This window comes from Dipodomys merriami, unplaced genomic scaffold (genome assembly GCF_024711535.1).
Source record: "Dipodomys merriami isolate MVZ:Mamm:240054 unplaced genomic scaffold, mDipMer1.0.p SCAF_16, whole genome shotgun sequence".
Taxonomy (NCBI): domain Eukaryota; kingdom Metazoa; phylum Chordata; class Mammalia; order Rodentia; family Heteromyidae; genus Dipodomys; species Dipodomys merriami.
This window is the reverse complement of record NW_027202937.1, coordinates 10,728,729-10,754,682: the sequence shown is the minus strand read 5'-3', so window position 1 is coordinate 10,754,682 and position 25,954 is coordinate 10,728,729. Positions and strand designations below refer to the sequence as shown.

The 25,954-nt window shown below is 46.1% G+C and overlaps 1 protein-coding gene across 1 annotated transcript; it reads right to left on the bottom strand.

The window, feature by feature from the left end:
• Window positions 1–155: 155 nt before the first annotated feature.
• LOC138828201 (H-2 class II histocompatibility antigen, E-S beta chain-like) lies at window positions 156–17,369 on the bottom strand. The gene is made up of 6 exons (XM_070024055.1): window positions 17,206–17,369; window positions 7,380–7,649; window positions 3,589–3,870; window positions 2,516–2,626; window positions 1,155–1,178; window positions 156–518 (listed from the first exon to the last, which is right to left on the bottom strand). Exons 1-6 carry the CDS (start codon window positions 17,303–17,305, stop codon window positions 505–507), a joined length of 801 nt encoding a protein of 266 aa, XP_069880156.1. The 5' UTR covers window positions 17,306–17,369; the 3' UTR covers window positions 156–504.
• Window positions 17,370–25,954: the final 8,585 nt, after the last annotated feature.

Here is a 25,954-nt window from a genome sequence, read left to right as displayed (position 1 = left end):
TAAAGAGGAAATTAAAAACATATCAAATAAGAATCTGTTTCTGGTTCAGAATAACTTTGATATGTCTGAATTTCTTTCTTCTCATAATATCAGAAAATAAATACAACACCATATTTTTTTTCTTTTGGGAAAAACAAGAAACTGTAAGAAAAATCTGTGGGAAAAAATTTTAGCTCCATGTTTATTTGAGGGAAACATAAAATGAAGTATTGTGACACAGGCCAGATTGGATTGAATGGGGGCAGAGAGGGGGGCAGAAGGTTTGAATGCAAAAGGGCCAAGAGAGAGTGCAGAGCAGACCTTGCAGTCTGCACTGGGCTTCCAGCTCAGGGACAGGGACTGGGGAGCCATCAGGGAGGACAGGATCTGCTGGGCACTGAGCAGGGATGAAGCCAGGTCCTGAGAAAGCATTACTTCTCTCTGAAGAATTAGAGCCAAGCTGGAGTGATGTCATGAGGAGAGGGAGGGGCAGAGGTCCTGCCTTCCCAGCTGTCCACCTTCACTTCAGCTCAGGAGTCCTGCAGGAGGCAGAGGACAGTAAGTGTGCAGACCTAACTCAGAAAATGGCTGCTTTCCCACCATAAGTGCTTCTCATTATAGCATGTGGGAAGGAGGAGGGAAGACTTTCTCCCGACTCTCAGCCAATGGTATTTTACAGCATAGTTGGGTTTTGTCTTTCATTGTTGGTTTGCTTGCGTCACTTGTGAATCTTGAACACAGGGCACTGTCCCTTGGCTTTTTCTGCTCAACTCGGCAATTCTAAGACTTGTGCCACAACTCCACTTCTGGCATCTTGGTAGTTAATTGGACTTAAGAATCACATGGGCTTTCCTGCTCTGACCAGGTTTGAATCAGGATCCTCAGTTCTCAGCCTCCTGAGTAGCTGGGATTATAGGCATGAGCTAGCATCGCTGGCTCTAGCACAGTTGTGGAGATAAGGTGCAGTTCAGTGTACAGCACTTGTGTAACATGCACATGTATAGCATGAAACAGGCCCCCCTCAGGAGCAATGTCAGTAGCACAAGAGCACAAAGGAAACAAATACTAAAGAGAACAAGATTTAGTTCACACTTCTGCTTCATCAAAACTTTGATTCCAGTTCTATGCCAGTACTTCTGCCTTGTGTCATTTGTTGTAGGATTAGAGAAGGTTACCTGTTGGCTGAAGTCCAGAGTGTCCTGCAATGGAGACAAAAGAACAGACACTGAACTCTACAGAAGCCATTCCACCTGCAAACACAGCATCCAGGACTCACATCTACCCCCTGAGACTTCTCTAACACCACTGAGGCAGGAGAGATGGGGGACTGGGATAGAAGAGACAGGGAAAGTCTCTTCTTTTTAATAAATAGAAAAAGGGCCAGACTCAGAAGTTCTAACCAGGAAGCAACTCAAAAAGCAGTGAAACTTCCATCCACTCAAATGTTAAAGCTAGAAGACCTGAAAGGGGCTGCCAAAGCCTTCTCTGTTTAAATGGTTTTGTAAAAATGTAGCGAGGAAATACCTCTGCAAATGCACATACACAAGAGGAAAGGCTTGTCTGGAACAGAGCAAGTCCTAAAGCTCCTAGGATTGTTGCCCTGTTTCAGGTAGGACCAGGGGCATCTCTCTATGTTAGAATAATAAGCATCATACATATGAGCCACTGAGAACCTCTGCTTGCGTGGAGGCTGCCAGATGACATGGCCACACCTATTCTCTCAGCTCCCAATAGGAAGACAGCAGGGAACTGCTGCCATTTTGAACCTTTAAGTGCCACTTCCTGCATATGAGGAGCTGGAAATGTTTTCCTAGCATTCTGTCTCTCTCTATTTTAAGCTTGTTCTACTAAAATTAATCCTTGATAAACACTTTCAGCTCATGAGTCTCTCTCCTTTTCAGGAGACACCATGGCATGCTTTCAATGAAGCTTAGGGACACCCTCATGCGTTCTCTGGTGAGAGTTGCAGAACTTCCTTAGCATTTCAGGTCATGTGAGAAGAGGAAACTTCCCACAGGTCCCTTGCTGTCCTCAGAATTAATCTCAGTGATAACACATTTTTTCTTAAAAAAAAAAATACCTGTGGACTGTGATGCTCAGCCACTAGAAGGTCTAAGGACTCAGGGTCAGCTTGCCATTAAGTCCCCACCTGTATCCCTACCTATTTACAAAAATCTGTTAAGTTTGTATTTCCCCAGTGCTGTATTGCTTTCCCCCTCTGACATACAAACTCCTACCCCAGTTGCAACAAGCTCATTACTCCTCCTTCTTGGAATATGACTCTCCCCCCAATTCCTGTACCTCATCTAACACCTTCTCAACACCTTCTTCTTGGAACTGATTCTACCCCCTGAATTCCCATGGTCCATGTAATGTGACCCATGTGAATGTCCTCTAAGTTTAGTTTAAATTCCACCCAACCTGTGCACTGCTGCTCCCTCCATTCCTGCTTGGAGAGCCCAGCAGGTCTGTCACCCAGGACATCCTTTAGCCCATACTGGTGGCTCACCTCTCCCTTCTGACAGAGGTTCCTTACCTTTTGAGTTCCTGTGGTAGATGAACAGCCCTGCACCCAGGAAGAGCAGCCCCAGCACAAAGCCCCCAACTCCACTCATCATCTTGCCCTGCGCAGATCCAGATTGGGGCTCTGAAAGGAGACGCCAGGATTAGTTACTTGTGTACAAAATCAGAAATTCTCTCATGAGACCCCAAGAGTCAGACTCTTGAGCAGATAAAAGCCTGCCCCAGATGAATGAGATTTAGCCATTCCTGGAAACAGGAGAATTAAAAGTCACCCTGAGCCAGGAGCCAGTAGCTCATGCCCATAATCCTAGACACTCAGGAGGCTGAGATCTGAGGATGGTGGTTAGAAGTTAACCTGGGCAGAAGAATGTCTGTGAGGCTTTATCTGCTATTGAGCAGCCAAAAGCCAGAAGTGGAGCTGTGGTTCAGATGGTAGAGTGAGTTTGAAGGAATGGAGTGCTAGCCTTGAGAAGAGAAGATAAGGGAAAGCACAAGGCGCTAAGTTCAAGCCCTAGTACTGGCATGATCACACACACATGCTCATCAACCTTAGTGACTGAAAGGTTCATACACTGGCTTCATGTAATTGTCACAGGGCTGAAGTGCCACCAGGTCTCTGAAAACTGTGGAACTCAGTCATGTTACAGAGCTGGTAAAGGATGACAGAGCTAATGGCAGACAGAGCTGACACTGGACGACCTCATGTCAGGAAGGACCCTGCATGGCTACTCTTCTCAGATCACAGTGAACAACCCAGACAGTAGCACTCACACATGAGCTCAGCCCTGAGGCTGAGGCTGGGCCAGGACTGAGGAGGTAACTAGGACCTGTGGTGTCACAGGGCTTTCAGAACAATGTCTTGATTGACACACTCATGTCCCCATGGCTCATGGGTGTTTCTAGAGACATCTCAGCCTCCCTGCCCCCAGTGACCTATGCTGAGGGGGAGAGCATGGAATGGGTGAGAATCAGTGTGGGGAGAGAATGCTGCAGCTGTGGTGTAGGGAGAGGAGCCCTGCACCCCGCAGGCAGCCAGGTCTGCATCTGGCCTGAGGACTTTATACAGTCACCAACATGCTCACTCACTCCACTCCACGGTGACAGGACCGTCCAGGCTGCGGTGCTCCACGTGGCAGGTGTAGACGTCCCCCTGTTGGGGGGTCATCTCCAGCATTACCATGATCTGGAAGGTCCAGTCTCCATTGAAGACCAGGCCTGTGGACACCACCCCAGCCTCCTCCTCCTGGCCATTGCGGAACCATCTGACTTCAATGTTGCCTGGGTAGAATCCATGCACAGCGCACACCAGGAGGTTGTGGTGCTGCAGGGGTTCAGTCTTTGTGGGGTACACGGTCACCACAGGCTTCACTGGGGAAGAAAAGGCAGAATAAGTCAGAAAGCTGCAGAATCCTCCTTGATTTGCTGCCTTCCTGTGTTTGTCCAACATTCCTAAGTTCCAGTCCCGGCTGCTGATCCAAGTTCTAACTGGTAGCACCATGGAAAAGCAGGCTACAGGACTTGCAGATGGTAGGATAAATGGATAAAACTTGCCTGACAATGAAATGGAGGCACAAAAGAATGAGGGATAAGAAAACAACGAATGAAGAATTAAAGATGGGTTCTTCATCTTTGCTCCATGACCTTACAGCAACCAGAAAGGAGAGTCATAACCATGTGTCTGTCTCAACGACTCCAGTTCTCTGGATTTATATCAAGGCCAGGCTGTGTGAGAAGGAAGGTGGTTGGATGGGCTTATGTTCTGTCTTCCTGTGGCAAGTCCATGACACAGGCTCTCTTTCTCTCTTTCTCATTTCTCTACTAATAATTCTTCCCCTCACCTTCACCATGTGCACACCTTGCTTGTCTTCTCTGGTCCAGCATAAATACTGAGGTCCCCTTAGCTGCCCTGAATTTCTGGTAACATATTTTTTGCAGTGGTCAGGTAGCCAGAGATTAAATATGTCTTTTTCTGGTTTGTATTCACTGAAGATTTCAAAATAATCAGCTGATAGGGATCAAGGAAATTCCCTTTTTCAATCAATGGTGGGTGCTGTGCCACTGGCCTATTATCCCAGCTAGGAGACTGGGTGCAATGGCGTGAGCCTGTCATTCCCGTGAAAGGAGGAGACTCCTGCAGAAGTGAGGTGAGATGGAGACATAAGGAGCCCGGCGATAATGTTGTTTCAAATAACTCTCATGAGCAGAGTCAGACGTTAACACCAGAGGAGGAAAAAGTAGTTCAACTTCCTGACCACTATACCTTCTGTTAGGTGCTGAATTCAAGAGTGGAGACCTGAGACCTGCTATCAGAATCTGTCCTTCCTATGAAGGTGCAAAACCCCGCCAGCTCCTTCAGTGGGTAGAGGTGGACAGTGGGAGGCAAATCTGGGAAAAAGAGGCCCTGCCTAAAGCTCAACGATTTCCCCTAGGTTTCAATAGGCTCCAAACTTCTCCATGTTTTACAACATAAGCAGCACTCGTCTTGGCTGTACTGAACCATGGTGTAATGGTCTGGAGTTGAGGAGCTCCACAACCTCGTGCAACCCACCAGGAAGAATGAAGGCCACTGCCATCTTGATTCTTGACCACCCTTTCCTACGTGGGAACCACGAATTGTGGATCTCTCATTTTCCATTTCTCTTTGCTTTGCCCTTCTTTTTTTAAAAAAATTTCTTTGTTGAGATTAAGTGATTATATAAATTTCACAATATTGTGGAATAGTGATACTTAGGTAAAGTAACAAACACATTTTAACCTTTGTTTTGTTTTGTTTTGTCAGTCGTGGGGCTTGAACTCTGAGCCTGGCACTATCCCCCATCTCTTCAGCTCAAGGCTACTGCTCTACCACTTGAGCCACAGTGCCACTTCTGGTTTTCTCATGGTTTATTGGAGATAAGAGTCCCACAGACTCCTTCCCAGGCTGGCTTTGAACCATGATCCTCAGATCTCAGCCTCCTGAGTAGCTAGGATTACAAACGTGAATCATTGGCACCAAGCCACAGTTTAACCTTCACAAGGTAAATTGTCATTACCATGGTCCATAGCACTCATGAACTCTACACATTTTGATGATACAACTATTTCTCCCAAATCAGGAGACATGTGCATTTCTTTCCTTTTGCTTAGTATGAGCCCTTCCCTCTTTCTCACTCCCCCCTCCCTTCGCTGCCCTTGAGTTGCTTAGTTCACGTTCATCCATGTGCAGCGAAGCTGATGGCCTCTGCTCTATGTTATCCTGTTTCCCTCTGACTCTGTGCCTCCTCCTGGCTTCCCTCAGATGTGCACATGTGTGTTCCATATGTGGGGCCAACAACATGGAGTCGTCTAAAAACAATGCCACAAAATAAGAAGAGCTCCTTTGTTGCTTGAGTAGTGTCTCCTTTGCCATATCTTGTCTCATTTTGAATTTAACATCCACGTATCAGGGAGACCATGTGCCTTTGTCTCTCTGAGCTGGGCTTACCTCACTCATCATGATTTTTTCTAGTTCCATCCATTTCCCTGCGAAGGCCACTATTTTGTTCTTTTTAATGGCTGTGTAATATTCCATTGTATATAGGTACCACAATTTATGGAAGCATTCATCTGTGGTGGGGCATCTGGGTTGTTTCCATGTCTTGGCTATTGTGAACAGTTGCTTAGCCCTTCTTATATTAAGAATAGTCCTTGCTGCAACTTTCCCCTTGTGGGACTGTTTTTGTGAAAGGCTCCTGAAGTGCCTTTCATGAGTGGATGTCAAGGACCTGTGGATTTTCCTGGGCAGGGGTGGGTTGGAGCCCTCACCTGTCATCTGATGACAGAAGGCCCACAGGCCAGCCTGGGCATAAAGTGGATCCTCACTTTAAATAATCAAGGAGGGGAGGTGGTGGAGACCTGGTTCCAGTGGTAGAGCACCTGACTTGAAGGCCTGAGGCCTGAGTTCCACCCTGAATTGTGCCAAAAAAAAGAAAAAGAAAGAAAGAAAGAAGGAAAGAAAGAAGGAAGGAAAGAAAGGAAGAAAGAAAGAAAGAGAAAAAAGAAAAAAGAAAAGGGGGGAGAGAGGGGAAGGATGGAGGGGGAGGGGAGTACAAACAGGGAGGGGAGAGGGAAGGGGGGAGGGAGGAAGGGGAAAAAGGATAGGGGGAGGGGGACAGAGGACAGGGAAGGGACAGGAGGGGGAGGGAGGGGAGCATGGAGGGAGGTGGAGTGGGGGGCAGGGAGGGAAGGATGGAGGTGAGGAGCTGGAAGCAGGGCAGGGAAGGGGAGGGGAGAGTGGGTAGTAGGACAGGGAGGGAGAGGAAGGGGGAGGGGGGAGCAGGGAGCCTGGAGCAGGGCCAGGAGGGGAAGGGTGTGAGGGAGGGGATGGGTAGGGGGGAAGGGGGCAGGGCGGGGTCGGAGGAGAGGGGGAGGGGAGGGAGGGAAGGAGGAGGAGGGGGGAATGGCAGGGGAGGGGAGGAGGAATGAGCAGGGGTGGGAGGAAACTGGGGAGGGCGGGGAGGGAGGGACGGGGAGGGGGAGGAGGAGGGGAGGGAGAATGAGCAAGGGTGGGAGGGGAGGGAGGGAAGGGGGAGGGGAAGGAGAGTGAGAAGGAGGGAGGGGGAGGGCAGCGGGGCGGGGCGGGCGTCTGGAAGTTACTCATTTCCATCATCTTCTGCTCTGTGTTTGGGTTCAGATCTGAGCGTTTTCTCAGGCTGGCATCAGACGCGGGCGACGCACAGGCACGTGCGCACACACGCGCAGGCGCACGCGCACCCGCACGCACGCGCCCCGCGCCCCGCCCTCCCCGCACGCACGCGCCCCGCGCCCCGCCCTCCCCTACGCACGCGCCCCGCGCCCCGCCCTCCCCGCACGCACGCGCCCCGCGCCCCGCCCTCCCCGCACGCACGCGCCCCGCTCACCTCGGCGCTGCAGGAGGAACCCTTCCGCGAACCCGTAGTTGTGTCTGCACACGGTGTCCACCTCCGCCCGCGCACGCTCCAGCTCGCCCTGCTGGCTGTTCCAGTACTTGGCGTCGGGCCGCCCCAGCTCATTCACCGCGCGGAACTCCCCGACCTCGCTGTCGAAGCGCACGTACTCCTCCCGGTTGTAGAAGTATCTCACCAGATAGCGCACCCGCTGCGTCCCGTTGAGGTAGTGACACTCGTATTTAGCTTGTTCCAGGAACCACGCTGCAGGGACAGGAGCGGTTACTGCAGGGGCCGCGATGACCTCTGACCCCAGGACTCGGGCTCTGAAGGATCAGCTCCCTCCAGGACCCCGCGACGATTGGACACAAGACGGAGGCCACAGTGACCCCCATGACGCCCCATTGCACCAGAGCCGCCTGTGTGCGGAGGGGGGGGGGGCGGGGCGGGGCGGGTCCCGCACACTGACACCTGACATCCCCAAGTCCACCAAGAACAGAGCAGGCGGCAGACCCGGGAAATTTCCACCCATTCCCCACAAAACGTGGGACAGTCCTCCCCCCTCTACCTTCTGTTCAGAATCTACAACCTCCCTTCCCCTCAGGGAGAGGATCAGAAGCTCGAGCTTTCCCTCCCAGGGTTCTTATTCTTGGCCCAGAGTAAAGCAGCCTTAGTTCTGCCATTCCAGCAAGGCCGAATGTCTCCTCTGGAGGGGGAGATGGGGGAGTGGGGGGATGGAAGAGAAACCTGAGAGAGACAGGATGGAGACAGCAAGAGGCACCTTTGGGAACAGAGTGTGAACAGACTGTGGAAAGTCCTGAGGCCTCTGGAGAGGCCTGCTGTTTGCAGAGAGGCCTGGGGAGAGTGGACAGGCCTGCAGAGAGGGAGGAAGGAAAGAAAGGGAAAAGCTTTCCCCTTTGGAGGTCTGGAGCTTTGGAGGTTTGCAGACTGACTAATAGGAGGTTTGTAGACTGAATAATGGGAGGTTTGCAGACTGACTAATAGGAGGTTTGCTGACCGACTAATAAAGGTGGAGGCTGTTCTTTGGAGGTTTGCAGGTGAAGGCTGCTCTTGGCTCTGGGTAGCTAGCCCATGACAAGGTAGTCACAGACCCCTTTCTACTGTAAATAAAATTCTTTTGTCACCTATAACCCTGCCTCTGAGGACTGGCTCACTCCCAGGTCAGTATAGTTGGAGGCCCCAGCAAGATAATCCATCTGCATGGCATGGGGCCATGGCCCCCAGGAAACCCCTCATAGGTGAGAGCCTCAGCCCTCAGGGCAGAGAGCCTCCCTCCAGCAGCTGTTTCCCAAGGACCAACATAGACAGGAGTCATTAGGAAACTCTGCATGGGGAAGTCTGGGCAGGCCTGCATCTGGAGAGACTCATTGGAAGGCTGGACACAGCACTACTTCACAAATCCGAGGCCGGGATGAGGTGTTGCCCAGCACCTCCTGGGACTTCCTCAAGAGGTCATCTGAGGCTTCCTAGAGGTCATCTGGAACCTCCTTGGGAGGTCATCTGGGGCATGTGGGACATGTGGATTGAGTGTGTGTGACTATTTGTCTGTGTTTGGTTTTTGTGTATCCTGTATATACCTCTACTTACTCCTTTTTTCCAGGCTGGCAAAACAATGTCCTAAGGTCCTTGTAACTGAAAAATCTTCTGCCCCAGTGTTACAGGCCCCAGAGGAAGACCCCCTGGTGCACTCTCCCTCCTGCTCTGTGCCATTAGCACCTCTGATGTGAAGTCCCCACCCCCAGGCCAGAAGTGGTTCCTCTTTCCAGCCTGAGGTAGTAAAGGTGGTGCAGTCCCCTTACCACCCCTGAGACAGGAGCATGGGGGAGACTGTGGGCAGGCCCTGTTTCTAGGGTATGTTCCCTTTACAACTAGTGACCTGTATAACTGGAAACAACAAAACAGTGTTTGTCACACACCAGCCCACCTGCAATGATTGCCAGCAACTTTTACAGGTGCTGTTCACTTTGGAGGAAAGGGAGCAAATCCTGCACAGTGCCATGAAGGCAGCCCTTGGACCACATGGTTTCCCACTGATGACCCAGTGCGTTTGGAGCCAGTCTTTCCCCAGACTCATCAAGCTGGGAATCCAACAGCGATCGAGGTAAGGAGGCGTTTACTAATTATTGCCAGATCTGTTGGCAGGGATACTGGCAGCAGCTAGGAAGCCAACTAATTTATCTCAGGTGAGTGAGACAATACAGCTCCCAGAGATTCCCTCACTGCTGTTCTGGAATGTCTCTTGGCGGCCTATAGGACTTGTATGCCTACAGGTCCTGAGGTCCCAGAGAAGCAGAGAGTCCTAAACATGGCCTTGGTTACCCAGTTGGCCCCAGATATTAGAAAAAAGCTTGAAAGGTTAGACAGTTTTGAGGGAATGGTGTTATGTGAGGGGGTTGTGGTTGCCAAGCGGGTTTTTGATAAGAGATAGAATAGTAGCACCAGGACAGGGATAAAGAAACCCTTGACAATGGTATGACTTGGTTCTAAATGCCAGTAGGGAACCTCTAGGACTAGACTAGTGTGTTTATTGCAAGCATAACAGACATTGGAAAGGGATCATCCAAAGATGGAAAATGAGAGGTTAAGTAAGGGAGTTATCTGCCTGAAAACATTGTCCATGTCTCCTGAGAAACATGGAAAGGAGCTTGGGGCTCTGAAATCTAACCTTGATGAACTTAAAACTCTCTGGCCAGGCACTGGTGGCTCACACCTGTAACCCTAGTTACTCAGGAGGCTGGGATCTGAGGATTACAGTTCAAAGCCAGCCTGGGAAGGAACATTCATCAGACTCTTACCTCTAAATACCAGAAAACCAGAGGTAGTGTCATGACTCCAGTGGTAGTGTGCTTGCCTTGAACTGAGGAGCTCAGGGGACAGTGCCAGGCCCAGAGTTCAAGCCCCACAACCAAAAAATAAATCAGCTCTCTGAACTTAACGACAAATGTGGTGAGGACCAAGAAAAATTCACACACTCCTGTCTGAAAACACTGGCTTAAAGAAGACCCTGAACCTCCAGTACATGCCAGTCAGAACTACTGAGAGGCTAAAAGCACATTCAACAGCATGCTGGAGAGAACCAAGAGAAAATTATTGGACATGAAGAAAAGATTTGAAGACATAATTCAGGAACTTGTAAAAGCCAAAGATGAGAACAACATCCTCAAAAGGAACCTGAAAATTCTGAGAATGAAATGAAAGCCAAGTACATCATCCTGGGTGAGCACGAGGCCAAGCTGGGGGGCACGGGTCAGAGGCTGAAGGAGCCACAGGACACCAACGCTGCCGTCCTAGCTGAATATAAGCAAGGCAGGAGGAGATCTTGATGCTGCATGTGGAGATTATGACCTGGAAGAAGGAGCAGGACATGATACAAGAATGTATTAGGCTGGAGTGCACGCCCATTATCAGCTTTTGAAGAGTGGAGGCAGAAATTCAAAGCAACAGAGAGAACTAAAGGAGCAGATAGTCGAGCAGACACAGAAATGCCGTGTCAGAAAAGCAGAGGCCAAGAAAAGTGAGCAGGCTTTACCTCCATGAAGTCCACTTCCCACAATTCACCAGGTGAGGTTCCTCTCTTACACACTCTCTCCACATGTTCCATCTTTCCAGCATTTACCTGTTGGCATCTTTCTACATGCATTACATAGGCTTGGCAGGCTGAGGCCACACTGGTTTTCAAGACAGTTGTAGCCAGTGGCCACGGGGCAATTTACCAGGTGACAAATAACCAGATATAAGCAGACATGGAAGGCTTGAGCCTGGAACCACTTTTTGCAAGTGCAGTCTCCACATTTGTATAGAAGAGGCCAAGAAAAGTGAGCAGGAAAACAACAGGCTCAAGAAGAAGATTGTCACTCACCAGAAAGAATTAAAGGACACGAATCCTCTGATAGGGAATGCCCAAGAAATGGAAAGAGCAGTAGGCAGAAAAACAGAAGAGGAAACAAACAGTTGAAAGATCTGTCAGCAAACACACTGAAGTGAAGAATGAGGAAGAGAAGCTATCAGAGGAAAAATGCCAAACAGACTGCCAAGATCCTCACCACACAAAGTCTAATACAGAAGCAGCATTTCCCAATGGAGCAGGTTGAGGTGCTGAAAAAGTCTCTCAATGGCACTGTTGAGAACTTAAAGGAGGAGCTGAAGAGCAAGCAAAGGAGCTGTGAGAAGGAGCAGCAGGCTGGGAGCAGGCTGCAGCAGCAGTTGGACAATCAAAGCAACTCTCCTGTGGCCCTGGCAGAACACTTGCTGGTTAAGGAAGCCTTTGAGAAGGAGGTTGGATCATGAAAGCAAGCTGGAGAGAAAAGGAGGAAGAAGATAGCCAAAATAAGACAGAAGAACTCTACAAGCTCCAGGCTGAGGTTCAGAGTACTAAACAGGTGTTAAAAAAAATTAGAGACTCCTGAGGTTCAGGGAAACAAGTGAGCCTATCAGGTAGCTTGGGAGGCTGCCCCAAAATCAGTGCCCAAAAAACAGTGGTGATGAATGCAAATATGGAGACTACACTTGTGAAAAGTGCTTACAGGCTCAAGCCTTCTATGTCTGCTTATATCTGGTAACTTCCCCCAGTCACTGCCTAAAACTGTCTTGAAAACCAGTGGGGCCTCAGTCTGCCAAGCCTATGAAATGAATGTAGAAGGTTGTCAACAGGTAAATGCTGGAGAGTCAGAACATGTGGAGAGGGTGCATAAGAGAGGAACCTCAGAGTGACTTTTGGGAAGTGGACTTCATGGAGGTAAAGACTGGAAAGTCTGGGTATTGGTATCTGTTAGTACTAGTAGATACTTTTCCAGGCTGGGCTGAGGCATTCCCAACAAAAACCAAAAACCACTCACATAACAGCTAAAAATTACTCCATGAAATAATTCCTCAATTCAGCTTACCCTTAGCAGTGGAGTTCAACAATGGGCCTGCCTTCATGGCCCAAGTCACTCAATTATTAGCTAAAGCCCTAGGAATAAGTTGGAAGTTACATTGTATTTATAGACCTCAGAGTTCAGGACAGGTTGAAAGAATTAATTGGACCTTCAAGGAAACTTCAACTAAAGTAATTACAGAGAATGGCCATGACTGGGTAAACCTCCTCCCCTTTGCTCTCCTCCAAGCAAGATGCACCTCTTACCCACCCCCTTCAATGTAATTTATGATAGACTGCCGCCTTCTGTTCCTAAACTGTGGGAAGCTATATTAACAGAAATGTCTAACCACAATCTTGTACAGTCACTGCAACATGTTCTTTTGTGTGCCTATCCTTTGGTAGCTGAAGCTCATCAACCTCCTAAGAAAAACTCCCCCCACTCTTTCTCACCTGGCAGCTGGTGTGGGGGAAAAGGCATCATGCTCCTGAACTGGAGCCCAGGTGGCAAGGACCTTACTCAGTAGTGCTAACTGCATTGTCCCTATTAAATTTGCAGGAAAACAGCACTGGAGCCATCACTCTCAAGTGAAACAGGCAGTGGAACAATATCCAGAGATGGATGTAAGATGGTCTGTTCAGATACTCAGAGGATGTCCTAAACATAAGGCTTACTAAGTGTTAACATTTCTAACAGGGATATGATGCTTTGCTATGGTTGCCCTTCCTTGTTCTTAATGCATTACTAAGACTTCCCATGGGGAGAGCTTCTCTGCCCATTCCTTTGTACACGTGTCTTGTTATTATCTGTTGAAGTTGCTGCACTTTAAGCCTGTTAGATGAGGGGAAGAAGGGAGTTTAAGATTTGGCCCAAATGAAGGATGTAAAAATCAATTATTTGGTTGGACATGAAAACCAGCAGGGAATGTGAGGACCAGCCGGCAGTTTGGCCAGCACTGTGCTGATGCCATTGCCCCAGGGCCGGGCTGCTGGAGGGCAAGGGGTGTCAAGGAGCAGTTGGGCAGTGGGCAGCTTTGGGCAGGGTGTCAGTGGGCGGTTGGAGCCAGTGGAGTGGGGGAGGGTCAGCCTATATATAGGCTGTGTATTCCGAGTTATGGGGTGGAGAGAGAGATGGTGGAGAGAGAGACAGCAAGAGGCACCTCCCAGAGCAGAGTGGGCAGGGCCTGTGGAAAGTCCAGAGGCCTCTGGAGAGGCCTGCAGAGAGGCCTGTGGGGAGGCAAGAGGCCTGCAGAGAAGGAGGAAGGAAGGAAAAGGAAAAGCCCACCCCTTCAGAGGCCTGGAGGTCTGGAGGTCTGGAGATTGGCAGACCAACTAATTGGAGGATAAAGGTAGAGGCTGCCCCTTTTGAGGTTTGAAGGTTTGGAGGTTGAGGCTGCTCTTGCTTCTGGGTAGCTAGCCCAGGACAAGGTAGTCACAGGCCCCCTTTCTATTGTAAATTAAACTCTTTTGTCACCTTTAACCGTGCCTCCATGGATTTTCTCACTCTAAGGTCATTACAGAACCAGAAGATATGGAAAGCAAGATCCATGATGTAATCACTTCCCCAAACACCAGCACCCTACCCATTCACCTTTCCTACCCCAGAGGCAGAACAAGCCCAGAGGGCAAGGGACCCCTGTGACATTGCACCACATTGCACCACACACACCCCTCCACTTGGGTGCTGTGCTGGGGACCATCAAGCAGGAGCTGGGTAAGGACTTGGCCCTCACAGCCCCTGCCCTACTCCGGCTGGGAGCCTCCATCCACACCTTCCACCTCTCCTGCCCACAGCGCTTCATCCCTTTCTTCACAAGCCCTATCTGGAACATTCTGTGGAAATCTCCTTAGCATGGATCCTGGGGAAGGCCTGGGCTGCCCTTGGGAATTCAAACAGGGAAAACTCACCATCTTCCTTCTACTCCTTGAGCTTAAATAAATGAAAGTAAGGCACAAGAGCCAACACTCCAGAAATTATCCAGGAAATGCAATTGTCAGAGTATAGCAAGAAGAACCAACATGGAATTGGGAGGCAAGGAAGGACGGTAGGGAATCACATTCGAGGTTTGACAGGGAAGGGTAGGAAGTGGTGAGCCAGAGGAAGAGTGTAGTGAGGGCATTGGTTTTGATAAACAGGAAATGAGATAGAAGGATGGAGAGGACACTTTCTCTTTCCTTCCTGGCTGCCATGTAGTGAGCAGTTTCCTCCACCACACCCCCCACCATGATGTATTATCTCACCACAGCTAAAATTATTTTTAATTCAATGTGAATTAAAATACCTCAAAGGAGCTTAAATAAAATTTAGGTTTCCTTTGTGATGATCCTAGGGCTTGAATTCATGGTCTGGGTACTGCCCCTTAGTTTTTTCACTCAACACTGTTGCTTTACTAATTGAACCACAAATCCACTTCCAGTTTCTCAGGGCCTAGTATGATTGGGCTCCTGACTTATCTCCATACCACCTTACCTTCTGCCATCCTACCCTATAGTCCTATTCACTAAAATGAAGATACTCTTGCTTTCTGGCTCTCCCAGTACACATGTCACCATATTTCCACATTGTTCCCATTTCTTTGCTTTGTATCTTAGGTCTTCACTTGACTGTTTTCTCTTTCCTCTTTCAGCTAAATGCCACTTTTTCAGAGAGAGTTCTCTGAGAACTATAGTTGCCTGAATCTAATTGTTTTTCTTCCTCAATCCTGATGCCATTTTTCCCCAAAATACTTATTACTCTCTTCAACTTTCTTTTTTTGTTAGAAGCTTACTATCTTACTCTCCTGTCATCAGAGAAGGATGTGTTGAGTCAGAGGACAATATATAATTTACTCAAGAACCCGTCATCTAAATGAAACCACCAAGGTTCTAGAAATGGACCACAGTGGCTGGCTTGGAAAGCAAAAAGTATTTCAAGCTCTTTTATTTTGATGACATACTCTGTCTTCAACTTCCAGATAAATTTAGACAAATTTTCTCTTTCTCTTCCTTTTAAGTGTCCACAGATAAGGAAAAAGCAAAATAATCAAAGAAATGAACTGCATGATCTCTGAGGGATCTTTTAAGGACCTGTGCAAAGCTCATGGATTTTTGGTAGTAGCAGTGGAAGAAGAGGAAGAAGAGGAGGAAGAGGAAGAAGAAGAAGAAGAAGAAGAAGAAGAAGAAGAAGAAGAAGAAGAAGAAGAAGAAGAAGAAGAAGAAGAGGAGGAGGAGGAGGAGGAGGAGGAGGAGGAGGAGGAGGAGGAGGAGGAGGAGGAGGAGGAGGAGGAGGAGGAGGAGGAGGAGGAGGAGAAGAAGAGGAGGAGGAGGAAGAGGAGGAGGAGCAGGAGGAGCAAGAGGAGGAGGAGCAGGAGGGGGAGGGGGAAGGGAGAGGGGGAGGGGAAGGGGGGAAGGGAGAGGGGGAGGGGAGAAGGAGGAAAAAAGAGGAACAGCAGGAGGAAGAGAGGAAGAGGAGGAGGAGGAGGAGGAGGAGGAGGAGGAGGAGGAGGAGGAGGAGGAGGAGAGGAGGAGGAGGAGGAGGAGGAGGAGGAGGAGAAGGAGGAGAAGGAGGAGGAGGAGGAGAAGATAGAGGTAACTAGACATGGCTACTTAAAGGAAAACAGACCTTTCATATTTAAGACCACAAGTTCCCCTTCCTTGCCTATTGGTGTCTAGCCTGATGAGTTGAAAGCAGCCTTCAGGTTTTCGTTGTATCTCTGCTGGCATGTGCTGTTTAAAGCACATTCCATTGCTGATATTTGGGACTGGGGCATAGTTCAAGTGGTAAAATCCTTGCATTTCAAGCCACAGTTCAATCAGGTCCTGAGTTCAATCTCATGTATTTCCAAAAATAATTGCTGATATTTCACTATTTTGTCTTCTTAAAAATTAGATTTTCATATATTTTATTCAAGGTAGTTCAATCCTAGCTTATGGTCTCAATCCAGAGAATGTAGGAGATGTAGGAGAAACTGGTAACACATATTATAAGGTCAGAACAAATTCATAAAATAAACCCTAACCTGTACCAAGTTTTTTGGAAAGGTGCCTTAAGTACTTTAAGTCACTAGGAAACAATTACAGCTGTTCATTGTCTGTAACACTGTATCAAGCACACAGGAACTCTGCTTCAGCTACAAGCTGCTGACCACAAGAATAAAAAGAGATCACTAGCTGGCTGGCTACCAGTGGCTCACGCCTGTAATCCTAGATTCTCCAGAGACTGAGATAGGAGGATCAAGGTTCAAAGCCAGCCCAGGCAGAAAAATCCCTATGAGACTCTTAAGTCCAATTAACCACTCAAAAAGCAGAAGTAGATTTGTGGCTCAAAGTGGTAGAGTGCTAGCCTAGAGGAAAAGAGCTCAGAGATAGCACCCAGGCCCTAAGTTCAAGCCCTCCAACCAACAGAAGAGAGAGAGAGAGAGAGAGAGAGAGAGAGAGAGAGAGAGAGAGAGAGAGAGATCACTAACCCCAGCATCCTTCAAGGCATCCCCAGCACAAGGACAAGGCTTTAAGAACACTAGAGCTCAAGGGCAAAGAGAGAAAATATGAAGTGCAACTCTTGGCGCAAACTCTCACTGGCCTTCTGACATTTTCAGAGAAACCTCGCTAGTTCAATGCTTGACTTTTTAAAATTAGAACAATAAAATAGAGCAGAATTATACACTTAAAATAGAACAGAACTGTACACACAACTACAGCCTGGATGGAATATAATCAAAAGTGAGGCATTTTATTGGAGAAGATCTAGAAAGAAATGATTTATACATATATGCGCCTTACACAGATCTCATAAAGGAGACATGCATTCAATTACTGTTTGTGGAAATAGTTTGGATTTCATACAAGTTAGGTCAGAAGTTATTGAAGAAATCTCAACCACTAAGGGATTTGTCCTAGACAAAATGAGGGAGCTACCGCCTCCCTTCCCCCACCCATAGTAGCTCAGCACCCGAGGTGTGCACTTACATTGAAGGTCCCTGGTCAAAGCCACAGGAGGGCTCAGCACCATCAGCAGCACAATCAGAACTGCCATCTGGAAGCCTCCAGGGAGCCACGGGCAAAGCATGCTGGAGATCAGGAGAAAACTAGTTAGAAGAGTGCAGTGAGAACTGTGTACCCTTCTCTACTGATACTCCAAATAATAATGAAGATATTCATTGCTTTGATGCAGGATTGGCCAAGCTTAATGTGGACAAACCAATCAGCAGTAGAGATGGAAAACATCACTTGTTGCTAGGTAGAGATCTAATATCAATGTGCTCTTCTGAAATGTAACCATTTCTTTCTTCATAAGAATGGTTTTTACTTAATATTTTAACTATTTAACCCACATGCATCTAAATTATTTTATTAGGGTCATTATCCTGAGCCAGTCGGGTGCTAGTCAGTGATGTGGTCAGAAGGTTGAGCCTTGTAGGGAACACACTCAGTTACTAATCAAAGATAGCTGTTTGGACAACTACTGCCTGTATGTTTTTGTTTAGGAGTGAAAGTGGTAAAAGGCAGACAATGGCAGATTAGAAGGACTGCAGTCTGGTACTTACTGTACAATAACTTAGTGCTGTCGATTTGGATAAATTGTTTAACCCCTCCAATGTGAAATAAAGATTCTGAGATCTTTTCTGTAAGACAGTACTTGGAAAATTGTGTCCACATCAAGGAGCAATCTCTGCCGTTAACAGATGACACAACAGAATGGCAGCTGCTGATTGGAGAGCACAATCTATGCTTCCACTAGGGATATCTCTGATAAGCTAATGAAACTGAAAGTCTTGCTGGTTTTAGTGTCACCTCAGGAAATGCATAGACAAGGGTCTTTGTGGTTATCCAAAGTTGCAAGCAGTCACACAGAGGAGAGACTAAGGATCGCAGGGCAGCAGGAAAGATGCAAGGTTCTGGCAAGCTCCAGTCAGAAAATCACTTGTCCAGAAATCTGTGGAGTGTAGAATAAGGTCACCAGAATGGAGTCTGAATATAAACCCTCGTTCTTTGAATTGGTGTATATCTTTGGGAATATATTAATTCTTTTGAGTTTTTTACTTGTAAACAGGGCTTCCTTGATGTATTAATGCCATTTTTTATTCAACCTAGCTAGGTTTTTGAATCTGCTGAGCAGTAGAGGGTCCGAGGAATGGGGAAAGAGAGGGCAATATAGGGAGTTCATCTGGTTACTATATGTGTGTGTGTGTATGCGTGCAAGCACATATGGTTAACATCACAGTGAACAATTATTATACACTCAAAAATGGCAGAAATGTAGAACAAGTCCTGTTAGGGGGTAGATGCTCATGGGAGGGGAGGGGAAAGAAGAGAGGGTAAAGGTAAGTGAATATAATTGTAATATTTGGTATATATGTATGAAAACAGAACAAGAAAATCTGTTGGAAATGTTTCAACAATGGAAGAAGGGATATGGGAGAAAGACATGTAGGGAGTATTTGTATGCATGTATGGAAACATCTCAATGACACTCATTTGAACAAACAGTATATGCTAACAAAAATGTTTCTCTTTTCGTTTTAAAGCAAAGAGATCAATGAATCAATCCTATCCATCTGGGTACTGATTCTGTCTTTCTGGAGGAGACACAGGAGTGTAGGAGGCATTTATGGGGAATCCCCATCCTTTCTCTTTTTTATTTATTTCCTATAACCAATGGGGAGAGAGTTAGTCAGCATCACTTATCTCTAGCAGACACATTTGACCAGAAGGCCTTTTCAATGACTAAGTTACATGTTGATGTAAAAAAAAAAAATAGCTGAAAATTTAGTAGAAGAATTGGGGCATTGCAGGTGGTTTGAGAGGAAAGAATATTTGCAGAATAAAATAAAATGTGGGTGAAGATTGCAGGAACTAAGAATTTAGGGTAATAGTCATTCTTGGATTCTTATGCTTATATGGGAAGTTCTAGCAAATAGGAAATGCATAAATATAAATCTGTGATGGGCCTGGAACCAGTGTATCAGAGTCCTAGCTACTCAGAGAATCACAGCTCAAAGCCAGCCTAGGCAGGAAAGTTTATAAGTCACTCTTTTCTCCAATTAACCGGTATAAAGCTGGAAGTGGCTCTGTGGCTCAAATGGTAGAGCACCAGCTTTGAGCATCAAGACCAGGTATCGTTGCAAATTTGTGCAGAGTCACTCTGAAACAAGGAATGTTTTAGACTCAGTCCTTAAACCTCTGGTTGCTTCTCTTTCCTGGATCCTAAACTCTGTGCTTCAGGATGAAGTGATCATTTTTCTGAGCAATGATACTTTATGAAAATCTATTATCTGTCAATTAATTTCCTGTGCAAGCAATGAATAAAGTAACTTAGTTGATTCTAACAAGTAATATCATTGTAATAATCGTAGCATAGATCTGGTTCCCCACACCCTGTGAGGATGTCGAGTGGGCTGGGTTAGAAGCCATGGGGTGAGAAGAACACTTGCAGTTTGGGGAAAGAAACAGGATATGGCTCCATGAGCTGTCAGGGCCTCACCTTTCTCACTCATTTTGGATGCTTGATCCTTTTCAGTCAAGCAGAGTTGGAAAATCCCTATCAGGATTAATCAAAAGGACATTGTTTGGAGGCTAATATCTCACTATGGATAGAAAGGTTAAATTCTGTGGTGAGCAGAAGACTGGGGAGAAAAGAGAAGTTTGTTGAGAGTCATCTCCCCACCTGCTGGCATGGGACGAAAATACTGGATCAATATTAGAAAATGGAATCAATAGCTGCACATCCTTATAAAGACATTTTTTTAATCACCTCATGCAATCTTTTTGTTGTTGGTTGTCGGTTGTGGGGCCTGAACTCTGGGCCTGGGCACTGTCCCTCAGCTCTTCAGCTCAAGGCTAGCGCTCTTACCACTTGAGCCACAGCACCACTTCCAGCTGTTTTCTGCTTATATGGTGCTGAGAAATTGAACTCAGGGCCTCATGCATGCAAGGCAAGCGCTCTACCACTGAGCCACCTTCCCAGCCCCTCATGTAATCTTTATAACATCTCCGCAAATAACATTTTGTACCATTTTTGGAAGGAGTAAAAGGAATATATACTGATGCCAAATTGGGGGAATAGAAATTTATCTTAAAAGGTATTAGTGTTTCAGATATATAAAGTTGGCAAAATTGTTTCAATGTTTTACAAACTTACATTAAAAGTTTTTAGTGGAATGCTCTGTGCAAGGGAGATAGTAACCCTCATTAAAAGAGGGGAAGAGCCGGCTCTCTCTGATGGCTCACACCTGTAATCCTAACTACTCAGGAGGCTGAGATCTGAGGGTCGTAGTCCAACATCAGCCTGGGAAGGAAAGTCCCTGAGACTCTTTATCTCCAATTAATTACCTAAAAACTGGACGTGGAGCAGTGGCTTGAAGAGGTGGAGTATTAACTTTGAGCTAAAGAGCTCAAGGACAGCGCCCAGGCTCTGAATTTAAGCTTTACAACCACCAAAACAAAACAAACAAACAAAAAACAGAGAAGAAATAAAAAAAGGAAAGAGTTGTGCTTCAACTCACTTAAGGGAACAGAAGGGACAAAAAAGAGAGATGCAATTATATTACAGAGGTAGCATGGATGAAAGATACAGAGTGAGAGGAGTCCTGTCTTCTTTAAAGAACAGAAGGGCAAATACAGAGTATGCAAATGAATTTCAGAGAAGAGAGAAAAAAATCAGCCACAGTCATGTTGGTAATCCTATGTAGTTACAAAGTTAGAAAATGTCTATTAAGCTGGGTTTTGGTGGCTCATGCCTGTAATCCTAGCTACTCAGGAAGCTGAGATTTGAGAATAATGGGTCAAAGCCAGCCAGAGCAGGAAAGTCTATGAAACTCTTCTCTCCAATTAACCACCAAGAAGCTGAAAGTGTAGCTGTGTCAAGGGATTGTGTGCCAGTCTTGAGTGGAAAAAAGCTAAAGGACAGCACCCAAGCCTTGAGTTCAAGCCCCAGAACTAGCACAAAAAAAGGCAGGGAGGGAGTGTTCATTAGAAAGGAGAGCTTGGTGCACGTTCACAATAGCCAAGATATAGAAACAACCCAGATGCCCCACTACAGATGAATGCATCCAAAAATTGTGGTACCTATATACAATGGAAGATTACTCAGCCATTGGAAAGGACAAAATAATGGCATTCTCAGGGAAATGGATGGAACTAGAACATGTTGAATGAGGTAAGCCAAGCTCAGAGAGACAAATGGCACAGGGTCTCCCTGATATGTGGATGTTAAATTCAAAATGCAAGGAGATATGACAAAGTAAACAGGATTCAAGCAGCAAAGGACCTCTACATTTGTCATATCATTCCTAGATGACTCCATGTTCTTGATCTCAAATATGGCATTTACACGTGCACATCTGAGGGAAGCTAGGAGGGAGGCACAGAATCAGAGAAAAACAGGGGGAAAATACACAGAGGGGCCCATCAGCTACACTGATGGACTGAGCAGCGAGGGGAGGGAGGGAATGAGAGGGATAGCGGGAATAGTTTATACTGAGTAAAAGGAAAGAAATGTACATATTAACCAAGAAATAACTGTAGTGCCACAGTTTGTGGAGTCCATAAGCTTTATAGACCATGATAATGACAATGAAGGTGCCTCATGAAGGTTAAAATGTGTTTGTGACTTTATCTAGGTATCACTATCCCACAATTCTGTGGTTTGTGAACTTATCTAATCACTTACTCTCAATAAAAAAATTATTAAAAGAAAAAGAAAGAAAGGAGAGCTTGGATTTACTCAGCACTAATATTCTCATATTTGTACTATAAAATCTCATTTGAGGAAAAGGGAAAGATGAATGAATCCTTTTAGAAGAAACACTTCTTTCCTTTTTCCAGAGGTGGGGCCCCTAGACTCATCCTGAAAATGCAGAATCTGCCTCATCAATCTCAGTTCATCCTAATTCCTGCTTACAAAGGTATTCCAACTTTTTTGCACTGACGCATTTTAAGACAGAAAAACATTGTTGGAAATCCCCAACATTTTTTTCAACATTTCAACCAATAGGAATAGAGAACAGAGCAGCATCACTTGTCTCTAGCAGACACAACTGCTAAGACAGTCTGGTCTGAGCCCAGGTCTTTGAGGAGAAACCGTTTAGCCAGTGGGACGTCTGATCAGCAGTGAGTGGAATGGCAGACAACCTAGTTTTATGAAAAGAAGTAAGATAGGTCCTGCAGAAAGCCAAGAAAACATGTTTCACCATTGCAAAGCAGCAGAGTGCAGAGTAAGGACCTAAGTATTTGGCTAGGGGAGGGGAGGGTACCTAATCCTTTCATGCATCCGTGGGAAGTCCCTGGTCAGTTTTAGAGAAGGAAATGATCTAGACTGTTCCTGATAGTTTTGCATTAGTATGAGTGGTGGTGGAGGTGAAAATGGAAAAGCCCACAATCACACCTGCTGATTGTCACAGGACAAGTGGAGGAAAGGTCACGTTACTACACACCAAACCTTTTTTCCTAGCACAGTAGCACTTCAAGTATACTATCTCAATTAAGGATCATAAAAATCAATGTTTGTTGTTTTTTTCAACTGCTGGGTCTTTAGTACCTATGATGGGTCCTCATCCTCAATAAATGTTTAGTAAACTCATTGAGTATTATACTAAGATGTAGTAAATTTCAGAGCTCCAAAGCAACCATCTTTAGGATTCAAACCCTTGCTACATAAGTCCCAAGTCCAGGAACTAAAAATAATAGTTCATCCAGGTGATACGTAGATGTGGAATAGTGGAGCTGTGGCTCAAGGGGTAGACTAGCACCAACCTTGGGCGAAAAACCTAAGGGAAGGTATGAAGCCCTGAGTTCAAGCCCCAGTACCAGCACAAAATAAATAAATACATACATACATACATACATACATACACACATACATACAGTACATGAGAGAAGAGATGTGGAACATGTTTAATATGCAGGAGCCTCTGCTTAAATCTCTAACACAGTATAAAACCTGTGCAGAATTTATTTTGATATGAGGCCATCTGTATAAGGCATGTAAGCCCTTGTGAGGCTCTCAGCCCACAGATAATCTACGAAATGTGCAGGGTTGATCTAGATAACTTCCAGCACTTCCCTTGGGATCACCTCCACAGGACAAAGGACTTCCTGGCTGATCTTGAGAGCTACACAGTCCCTCATATCGACCTCCACTGCCCCTCTGTGTCTCATAGGTTGGGGTGATGAGAGAAAGGGAGGAATCAGGAGGCCTGGGGAAGGTTCCTCTTCATCTGAGGGACACCAGCATTCATTTAGTCTCTCTCGCCATCTGGTGGTGGCACAGCTGGAAAGGTTCAAGTTTCTGAACTTTTCCTTGTGTCTTCTTGTCTGGTTGTTAATGTTGGTTTTATTTCACTTTTTGTTTGTGTCTTGTTTGGGATTTTATTTTCCTCCCACGCTGGTGATGGAACCCAAAGCCTTGCGCATATCAGGTAAACACGCCACTCCTAAGGTACACGGACAGTTTGGGTTTCTAAACTTTTTCTAACAGGAATTTTATCCCATGGTTATGATGATTCCTCACCATCGTGTAAACAGTTAGGCTTCTTCCAGCTCATCTCTAGTTTATTAAGAAGGTTGTCAGGGGCCAATGGCAAAAGGGCTGGGGGGGAGGGGAGCTTTAAGCCTAGCTACTCCAGAGGCTGAGATCTGAGGATGGCCGTTCAAAGCCAGCCCAGGCAGGAAAACTCATGAGACTCTCATCTCCAATTAACTACCACAAGTTAGAAGTGGAGCTCTGGCTCAAACAGTAGAGAGCAAGTGTTGAGCCAAAAAGCTCAGGGACAGTACCCAGGTCCTGAATTCAAGCCCTAGACTGGCACCAAAATAATTATCATCATCATGAGCATCATCAGCATCATCTAAAAACAAAAACCAAATGTTATGAGATCTTTGTGAACAAAACTCCACCCACAGAAGACCTGCCACCCACTCTCTACCATGTACCTCCCTCTTCCCCAACACAATCTGGGACAGAAACCTAAGGTGTCACCACCCTTCCTGGGACAGCCATGAAACTAAAGAACCCTCTGATGAAGCAAGATGGCTGATGGAAAGACTTCAACCCAAAGACAGAATGTGAAAAAGTAATCAAGTTTTAAAATGGAAAAGACAGCTGGGAATGTGGCTTAGTGGTAGAGTGCTTGCCTAGCATGCATGGAGCACTGGGTTCAATTCCTCAGTACCACATAAACAGAAAAAGCCAGAAGTAGCATTGTGGCTCAAGTGGTAAGAGGTCTAGCCTTGAGCACAAGCAGCTCAGGGACAGTGCCCAGGCCCTGAGTTCAAGCCCCAGGACTGTCAAAAAAAAAAAAAGGGAAAATATATGGATATGTGAAATATCTCTTGAAACTCCTTCACATTTTTTATACAATTAACACACACACACACACACACACACAAACACACACCTAAAAAAGAATGACAGGAGGTAAAGTGCGAAAGAAATTACATGTATGTAATTGGAACAATGAAGTCGGAACTGCTTTAAAAAGAGTGAAGTGGGATTGATAAAGCAGATGAATTGGATCAGAATATATTGTATGCATGTATAGAAAAATCACAACAAAACCTCCTTGAGTAACTAATAAATGCTAATAAAATATTTTTAAATAAATGGAAAAATACAAAATTCATGAGAAAATAGTAAACATTAAAGACACACAAAAGTAAATTAAAGTGGAATGACTAGAATCCCTGGAAAGGGAAAACCAAAGCAAAGATGAAAATAAATCTCAGCTGGGCATGGTGGTGAACCACGCCTTGCGACTCCTAGCTAGCTGAGAGGCAGAAGTCGGAGGATCACAGTTTGAGGTCAGCTGAGCAATTAGCAGGAGAACCTATCTGAAAAGCGTAGAAAGCAAAAGGAATGGGGATATGGCTCCAGGCTGCCTAGCAAACATGAGGCCCTGATATCAAACCCTAGTACCGGAAATGAGAGTCAGGATGGGACCATAAACATTCCTGAAATTTAAAAAAAAAATGATTTACACAATATATTGAAAAAGAATATGGCTTCCTAGAGAAGTGGAAAAGTTCAAAACTAAACAACCAAAGCCAAGATACATTCTGGTAAACTTTCTTAACATTGAAAGACGACAACAACAAAAAATAGCTTCCAGAGATCCTATAAAAATTACCAAATGAGGGGCTGGGAAGGTGGCTCAGTGGTAGAGGGCTTTCCTTGCATGCATGAGGCCCTGGATTCGATTCCTCAGCACCACATAAGCAGAAAAAGCTGGAAGTGGAGCTGTGTCTCAAGTGGTAGAGTGCTAGCCTTGAGCTGCAGAGCTGAGTGACAGCGCCCAGGCTCAGAGTTCAGGCCCCATGACCAACAAAAAATAAATTACCAAATGACTTGTCAATGAGTAGATAATCTCTCAGTATAGTAGTGCATGCTAGTTAGTCACCCAGCTCAATGGGAGGCAGAGGTAGGAAGATCATGGTCCAAAAAGCACAATACTGGAAAATAAACTAAAGCCAAAAGGGCTTTGGTTATGGTCCAAGTGGTAGAGTGCTTACCTAATAAGCATAAGGCCCTGAATTCAAACCCCATACCATACACACGTACCAAAAAACAGGGGGGGCGGGGAAGGAAAGGGCAAAAGCTCACAGTTTGCAGTTTGGGAGCCAAATTGTGGTTCCTAGAGGCTAATAAGAACAACAGGGGAGGTGGAGGATGGGGTAATGCTGTCCCTGAGAATGATTAGATAACAGAAACGAGTTCTTTTAT